Source organism: Cajanus cajan, chromosome 2 (assembly GCF_000230855.2).
Source record: "Cajanus cajan strain Asha chromosome 2, NIPB_CcT2T_4, whole genome shotgun sequence".
Classification (NCBI taxonomy): domain Eukaryota; kingdom Viridiplantae; phylum Streptophyta; class Magnoliopsida; order Fabales; family Fabaceae; genus Cajanus; species Cajanus cajan.
This window is the reverse complement of record NC_138518.1, coordinates 16,424,800-16,433,671: the sequence shown is the minus strand read 5'-3', so window position 1 is coordinate 16,433,671 and position 8,872 is coordinate 16,424,800. Positions and strand designations below refer to the sequence as shown.

Sequence of the window (8,872 nt, the reverse complement as noted above, 5' to 3'; positions counted from 1 at the left end):
AGCAAGGAGGTCATATGTCATGAGCGTAAAAGGCTTGGACACATGAAGATTGAATGTCCTACTACATTCAAAAAATGATGGAACAATAAGAAAAAGGCTAAGACAAGCTTAATGGTTGCTTGGGAAGATTTGAACAACAATAGTAATATCAATTCAGACAATGAAAAGGCTAGTATCTGTCTCATGGAAGATGTAGACGAAATAAGGATAGAGGTAAAATCTAACTTTAATTTTTGTTTTACTTCTTTTAAAAGTTCTGATGAAAAAAATGTATTATGAAACTCTTTTAAAAAATACTCACATTATCAATGTATTTACTTCTGTATTTAATACTTATTATTATTTGATCACCCATATCTTGTCTTATGATTTTGATTATTGTTCTTTTAACCTTGAATTAAAGTAAAATACTAAATAAACCTTATTTTAGGATTGGATATGGATAATTATTATCTTTATTAACAATAAAGAGACTTGTCTTTAATTAGAATTTGGATTATATAATTTCAATTAATCTTCAAATTAAAATTTTCTTGTATGATTTTTTAATAGATAGATTTGAAATTATAAATAGTTTGAATTTGAATTATTTTATAAATAAAAAACTAAAGAAAAACGTACAAGAATTTTAATCGGTAAGAGGAGACCAAGAAAGAGAACTTGTTAATTATTTGATTTAGAATAAAAAGTCTAATAAAATAAAATACTTTTATATATTTAGAATAAGCAAATAAAATTATTAAATTAAGAATGATTTAATTTAATTAATATCCACTTTAAATTCTCTCAAATTCATGAAAGAAACAAGTCAAAATTTAGTGACAAATAGTAAACTACAATTTTAGTATAGGAAAATATATATCGTAATTAATAGTGTAAATTATATGAGTTTTTAGAACTAAGAAAAATAAAGTTTCTTTAAGTGAAGTTCATCGATCACATTAGCCTATTTTTTTTTTATAAAAAAAATGCTCAAGATGATGATTTTAATATATGTTCAAGATCAAAATGACAATAATAATATATTTGGAGATAACTGTGAAAAATAAATTATTTCAATTATTAGTTATAATCAAAATAAGAAATAATCATAAGTTTCAAACTTTTAAATGCATAAAAATAACTTATTTTTCAGATTTATTTTTACAAATTTCAGTTATTATCCTAAACACTATTTATTTTGAAAGAAACTTTTTTTACTTAAAAAAATTGGAATCTTCATATTTAAGTACTCACAAATATTTTTCTGACATAACTGTGAAAATTATATCATCTTAATAGTCAATTATTGTTATAATTGATTATAATTATAAAGATTTTTTGTTTAGATAAATTTACTGTAAAGTGATATTAACACATTTAAATTTATTTAAATACAATTAAAAATCAATTTTATATAGTAAATCAGTTATAAGAAAAAACTATTGAAAAATAATCATATGTTTCAAATTTTCCAACGCCGGAAAGCAAATTCTTATTAGATCCTTAATCTCACTATAAATATTCAAATAAGTTGATGGTTAATTTTATAACTTTGTTTTAATATGAACTTTCTTCTACAAAAAAGAATTCTACTGTTTATTAGCATCTTAAACAGGAAAAATAATATTTCCTAAACATTCACTTAAGTGGTTAAATTTAAAGATTTGGATAAAAGAATCGAAAATTTCATATATTAATTTTTTTATTATTTTATAGACTAATATCACAACACTACATGCTTTCATGACCAAAATAATAATTTACTTAATATTTTAACCTTCACACCCTTTTCGTTTCGCCAAAATTAAAATAAAAAATCTCTCTTGTTAGTTGTTACCTTCTTTCTATTCCTCTTCTGCACTTTCTTCAAACACTGTTAATGAACCTCGCATAGTCGAACAAAACAGTGTTGACGGTCATTCAAATAAGTCTTCAACAACTCTAACTTGCATCTGTTTAATTACACAAGTTTTGAAGGGACACTGATGTTTATGGCAAATGCAAACCACAATAGTTGATAATAGATCTTTTGAAGCTCCACTTTAGAAAGAGATATATCATTCTTCTTTCTTCTGGACCCAATTTCTATGAATGAAATTTATTAATGTTTGAAACTAATTTTTCATGTCATTGCCAGTCTTGCTAATCATCCATGGAAATTTCCCTATAATTCTATTTGTTCTATTTGAAAACAGGAAAAATATAATAGCAATAAAAATGATGCCAATGATAATGAAATGATAGTGATCATGACAACAAGCCTATAAGTAACAAATGATGACGAACAATATATGGCGTCAAAGGAAGCTTTCAAACATAATTTTAACAAATTTGAAGAACTCAACCTATAAGTAACAAATGATGACTTCCCTGTAAGACCTATTCAAATACTTCTTATATTTATATAATTGTGTTACTTTTTATTAATACTTTTAATTTAATTTCTTGATCTCATGATTTAAAAGTTACTTTCATTTTCGAGAATTTGACTACATCTGTTTATACGACTGTTTATGTATAGAAAGACAGCCGTAGAAATACCAGCCTCGGATAGTAGGACTGTTTATGGATCAATCGCTCTGTATACATCGAGAAACCTGAAACCCTAAATTTTGTGTTTTCACAGGTTTTTAGCTTTCAGAGAAGTATCATCAAAAAGGTGAATTTGCATTGAAATGTTACATTTTTCGTTGGGATTTGTGATATGACTGATTAGATGCGCTGAAATATTAGCTTTTCTTTCACCAATATACTCTAGATACTAAAATGGCTAACATTTTCTTTTTGTTTGGACAAATCCAAAAACCAAACCAAACCAACCTGTTACAGTTCGGATATGAAGAAATTTTTTACAATCCAAACCAATTAAAATCAATTAATTTTAATTGGTTTTGGATTTTTTTTTTATAGTACCACTTGTCATAAATAGAAACAACTGATTTAACGTTGTATACAACCAGAAACAATTAAAAAAATTAAAGAATTTTAGCTTACACCACAAAACAATTACTTCCCAACCCAATGGAAGAAGCCGTCTAGTAAAGCTTAATTCTGGTGTTGATGGGGCTCCTACAGATGGGACACGACTGAAGATCTTGTCCACACTCGCAACATGTCTGTCATGTTAACATAAACAAAGATGTCATAAGCACTCCCTTATCTGATATTTCCTTGAAAATATGGGAAGTGAAAATTTTGTTTTACCTGATGCCCACATCCGAAGGCCATGTCTTTAGAATTGCTCAAACATATGGGGCAAAGCTGCACAAGACCAACTCAATTTGTTAATTGCATAGTATGACAATCTTAAATAATAAATTCATAACACGACTATTTAAAACCCAGTCGCTATATTGGACATATAAAATGCAAAGCAGGCAACAAGACAATAAAATTATGCAACTACAACCTGGATGGCTGGGCAAAGCAGACAGACATTAGACATGCAAAAAGGTAAAAGAATTAAAAAAACGCAACAGATTTAAGCTCATAATTGATGCCATTCATCCCTCCCCATTAGACCATGTATATGCTTTTTAACATGAGTAATATAATTTCTTGACTAAGGCATGTAAGGATATGCCAAATAAAAATTGCTCCTAGATAAGGATTAAAGAAAGAAAGCATATTTTCAAGCAATTCCTTATTATATTCGTATTTGCTCCCAAAAAGACCTGATCAAGAACATAACACATTTCTGTCAGAAGCACTTTGTTCTTTGTAAGGGTTTGTACCTGATTGTCATATGTGGAAGTTGGGGCAGGAGGAGCTGTGCCAACTAGGTCGCTGTTGTCATAATAAGGAGAACTCTGCTCAATGCTAGCAGCATGAGAAGGTTTTGAGGCACCAAAAGATACTGAACCATAAGGTTTTGAGGCACCATAAGATGCTGAATCATAAGGTTTTGAAGTGCTAAATGATGCTGAAGCAAAAGGTTTTGAAGCGCCCATAGATGCTGAACCATATGATGGTGTTGGGAGGGCGACCCTTTGAGGAGCATTGGCATTTCGTCTACTATGTAATAGTAATAAACACAGCAACCAAAATTGTCAGAAATTGAACCAAAGTTTTAATTTTAGAAAAACAAAATAATAATATAAATGGTAAAGAACCAAAAATTTACCCAAGGAGGTTAAGCTCGATAGCTGCTTTATACTGAGAAGGAATTTCCATCAGTGCTGCAAGAGCAAATGCTGCCTCTTTTCGAGAAGGAGGAATGTTCTTTGACATAATTTCTGTGAAATTCACAAACTAAAGTACAAAGAAAACCATAACAAGTCAGTCAATCAATTCTCACAAATTAGAACATTTTAACAGGTATTAATCAACATTATATAAGCCCCACATAACTTACCTGAAAATTATCAAAGGCCCGAGATGGGATATTGTCATCAAACTCCTTCATCATGTCCCAAGGACCATCTCCAACACCAACCAATATGATTGAAAGAGGAAATTTACTGTGACAAAGCAGGTTAATAAGAAAAGATATTTGAACAGATTGAAAACCATTGAATAAAACCTACAAGATAATCACCTGGCCTCAACAATGGCATTCACGGTCTTCTGCTCCTGTGGACTTAGTCTCCCATGTTCAGTGTCAATACTCCTTGTTACCTGCAGCAAACATCAATGCAGGTGGGCTTAGACTTAGCAGTACCATTATAGCAATTGCATTGTAGCAAACATGACATTAAAAACGTGAAATAACAGGAAGAGTAGAGTTTCATGAAAGACAAATATATATTTCCTGTCCCTTTAAAGTCTGATGTTTTGAAGCAAATTAAGTCAATAACAGATCAGTACCAACAAATATCAAAACTTACACTACTGGGTGAAAGCACATCAATAATTTTATATCTAACAATATCAAAGCAAAATGAGGAAGTTAAACAATGCAAAATGCATATCAATTTTAAAAATGTAAAACATCAGTGATCATTTTTTTCTAATCAACATATAAAACCCACTTTATTTCAAAAGCAAAAATAAATAGTGATAAATAGCTTCGTCTAGCTAAACTCTGCATAGTTAATAAGATCAAATATTTCACAATTCACACTGCAGTCCATCTTTTGGGACAAATTCTTGACACTTAGTACTCTAACTCTAAAACCAATTCTAGTTTCAAATACTTTATTTATGCAAATTAAAAACATTCATGCATTGGGTGGAACAAAGAAATCAAGCAAATTCAGGAGAAAAATGGATCTGTAGTCGAACCATTTTTGTCTCTGAAATAATAGAAGCAAGATTGTAGAGGAAAGATAGACAATAAATACAAATGCAATTTGGTTTTGCAAACCAAGTCATTTCCCGAGCTAAATCCAGAAAATTGAAAATATGAAAGGAAAATGGAAACATGGTTACAAGGAACAGAAAATTTGCACAATTGAAGACAACTCTAAACATTTTGGATATAGATAGAATACCTGGCCATCTGCAACTATCACCAAAACATGGTACTGGCCTCCACTCTGCTCAACGATTGTCATGGCCATTTCAACAATAGGTGCAAATGAGGTGGGTCCTAACATAAAAACATCAATCCAAATTAGCTCAATATTACAATATCTACAACAGGAATAAGTAGAATTTGCAAAAGAACAAGACAAGTAGTAGAAATATTACCTGCTAGTCGAATATTAGGAACAATTTCCCTATACCGGCCCAACACTTCTTCAAATCCATTGCAAAATCGTTCATCTGGATAGAAGCTGAAGACATCTTGATCATGTGTTGATGCTGTCATGATATCACAGTAATGCCCATTACCACATTTAAACAACAATCAAAACTTCTACAAAAAATAAAAAATAAATAAGTTTGAGCACTTTGAGAAAGATACCATCCCCAAATCCAAAACAAGGAATCAAGTTATCCTCATCAAATGCAGCCAAGGTTTTCCCAATAATTGATATTGCTTGTTCATAGGGATTTGGATCATTCCCAATGTGATGCAAACTTTTTCTGTTATATGAATGCTTTCCTGAAAGCAGCATCAAGTTCAGCATATATTTGACAGCAATACACAGAATAAATTGCAATTTTATCTTCAAAATAAATATGTATGAATAAGCCTTAACCTGTCCACTCATTGCTCTTAGTGAAATCAATACCAAGAATAAGATTTGAAGACTCAAGGCCTGCACGTGCAAGAGCCTCAGTCACCTGTAATGAAAAATAAGTGACAAATGTGAGAACGTATGAATTAAAATGATGACAAACCATCAACAAATTTCTTAAAATATAAAGATGAATAAGAAGGATCATCAGTGATAGGGAAATAAGCAAATTGCAAGGCGATATTAAGTTCAACTAAGTCATGCCTGATCACATGAAAATACACTTAAAAGTAGTCAAACGTATAGCTCTAAGTTCATCAGAAAAAATATAAAAAGTGCAGAAAGTTTCTCTTTCACTTCAGTGAATTCAATTTTTGCATAGTTAAACGGACAAAAGTGAAAACAAGATAAATAGTTGGCAGGCATCCATTCACAGGTAATTTTTTGAGCTAGCACATTGGTTTTTAAATCTCCTGTCTGGAGTATTGAAATCATAACGAGTCTATCTCAAGTAAAGATCATCATCACCCTAAATTTCAATATAACATTCAATTGCAATTGCAATTGCACTGTCAGTATGACTATTATTTGTCTTTTAAACTCCTATCACGGCAGTTGGTATAAGAAATGTTTTAACATTCTTGAGAAATTGACACATGGATAAAAGTTTCCCATGTCTGGTAGAAGAGAATAAAATACTTCATGGATATAAAAGATTCTTGGGTTGATTTATAAATAAGTGGAGATGAAATTTTCCTACTTTCACAACAGGTGGAATTAAAACTTTCCAGTGGTAATTAATAGTAAAGTTACTAAATTTTTGTGATATTTAACAGTAAACAAGTATTTCCAAATAAAGTTGAATAATAGCCAAACATATTTTATAAATTTACCCCAACACTTATTCCTAACAATCTCATTCTCAGGAAATTCATTTGTTCAAAATGAAAGATTCCATAGACCAAAAGCCAAATTCCTCTTCTTCTTCGTCTTTTTTTTTTTTTAAAAGAAAAATTTTGGATTCTTAAATGCCAAATTATTTTTCTTAGGAAAATAAAATCACATAAAACAGGGCCAAGTGAAAAATAGCACTTCAATTCCCAGACAGACAAAATTAACCATGGCTTAATCCCATGACAGGCTAAAGTTAAACACAGCAGTACATCACCTACAAGCAAAGCATCTCTTACCTCATCTATGGAATTGTAATTATCCGCGATTCTTGAGTACTTCCTGTCTAACCTCTTCTCATTTCTGTGGCCGGCCACTCTGCCACTGTCGTGAGGCTGAGGTTCATAGCCATAGTTTTGAGGCGGAGGAGGAGGAGCGGAATAATAGTGCTGCTGTGTAGGATAAGGCTGCTGCGGCTCATAGGCATAACCCCCCTGACCATAACCCGCGTGGGGGTCAGGATATGCACTCCAAGAAGATGAAGAGGGAGCCGAACGCCCAGATGAATTCTGCCTCCAATTATCCTCCTTAGAATTGCTACCACCCATCAACTCAATTCTCTAAAATTCCAAAACAATAACAATAAATACAACCAAAATCCCTAACTCCACTTATCTCCTTAACAACAAAAAAAAAAAACTGCAACGAACAACAAGAACTATACAAAACCAACTCCAGATGCTATATAGCGTGTTTTCAAACCCTTTAAGAAGTGATAAATCACTTATAAGATGTGAAAGCTATATCTATTAGCTTCTTACTAAGCGTGAAAAACAAAGTAACAAAAAATCCCCAAATCCAAACCCCACTTTCTCCTCAACAAAAATGAGCAGAGCACAACCCAAAATGCAAAACCCAACAAACAGTAAGAACTCAAAAGCCAATTCCAGAGACTAAAAATGAAAATAAAGAACACTTCTCGAACGTTGAATCTTCAAATTTAACAAGCAAATTCTGAATTGACGAGACAAGGACCAATTCATAGAAACCCCACACCGACCTAAAGAAACACAGCCTAATTAAGTAACCCACAAATAGAAAAACCCTTCAGCCGCCATGTGTCTTCAAATTCGTTCAACACACGGCATCTCGGGTCGCGCACCGAACGCAATAACATGACAAAATCTCGTTCAACGGTAAAAGGAAAAAAAAAGAAGAAGAAAATTAAGAATTACCTAAAATATCAATTCAATTTCCACACGAACTCTTATCGTGCATATCAATTAACACGCTCAGTGGCCACAACGGATTGCGAAAATCTCAAACTAACCGGTGAACATCCGAACAAAAGCAAAAGACGCAAAACCTAAGGAGCAATTTTTTGAAAAGCGTGAAAATAACGAAACGACATTGCTTTGGTTGCTGGTGAAGAGTGAAGTTGGAGAGAGAAGTGTTTGAATATACTACCTGGATCCGAACGGCGGTGGAACATGGCGGTGTTCGGAATATTCTAGAATCGGCGTTGGAGTTTAATTAATAGCGCATGCAGAGAGGATCAAATAATGATCGATTATTGTGGACGCAAAAGTGGAGACACAGTTTCTGCATATCTTTTTCTTTTTTAATTTTTTTATTATTGTTTTCTAGCGTTGAAGATGAACATGAACATGCACATGGATATGCTCCGTCAACTAATCACTTCAAATGTAATAATCTATACATATATTCTTAGACATGAAAATCAAAGGGATACTTTCATTTTATAATCCCACGTTTTTACTTTTTTTTAAAAAAAAGTTTTTTTTAGATAAAGTCTGCATGTATTCTGGCTGAAGGCCGGTCAAGTAGATGACAAAACGGGCCAAACTGAATATTTAAAATTATCTAACTTTTAAAATATTTATTTTTATATAATCATGTTATATTATTAGATG

At 31.7% G+C, this 8,872-nt stretch overlaps 1 protein-coding gene across 5 annotated transcripts; it reads right to left on the bottom strand.

Annotated features, from left to right (window-relative positions):
- Nucleotides 1–2,783: 2,783 nt before the first annotated feature.
- Nucleotides 2,784–8,627, bottom strand: LOC109816729 (E3 ubiquitin-protein ligase RGLG2). 5 transcript variants are annotated; one of them, XM_020381819.3, is made up of 13 exons: nt 8,406–8,627; nt 8,174–8,304; nt 7,238–7,558; nt 6,069–6,153; nt 5,831–5,971; nt 5,614–5,727; nt 5,415–5,512; nt 4,520–4,599; nt 4,337–4,442; nt 4,106–4,233; nt 3,717–3,996; nt 3,187–3,243; nt 2,784–3,098 (listed from the first exon to the last, which is right to left on the bottom strand). In XM_020381819.3, the coding sequence occupies exons 3-13, from the start codon at nt 7,544–7,546 to the stop codon at nt 3,018–3,020; spliced, it is 1,479 nt and encodes a 492-aa protein (XP_020237408.1). In that variant the 5' UTR covers nt 7,547–7,558; nt 8,174–8,304; nt 8,406–8,627; the 3' UTR covers nt 2,784–3,017. The 5 variants fall into 5 exon arrangements, with proteins under 5 accessions (XP_020237408.1, XP_020237407.1, XP_082924100.1 ...); XM_020381818.3 differs by lacking the exon at nt 8,174–8,304; XM_083067974.1 differs by lacking the exons at nt 8,174–8,304; nt 8,406–8,627 and having other exon boundaries at nt 7,238–7,917.
- Between the last annotated feature and the right edge of the window lie 245 nt (nt 8,628–8,872).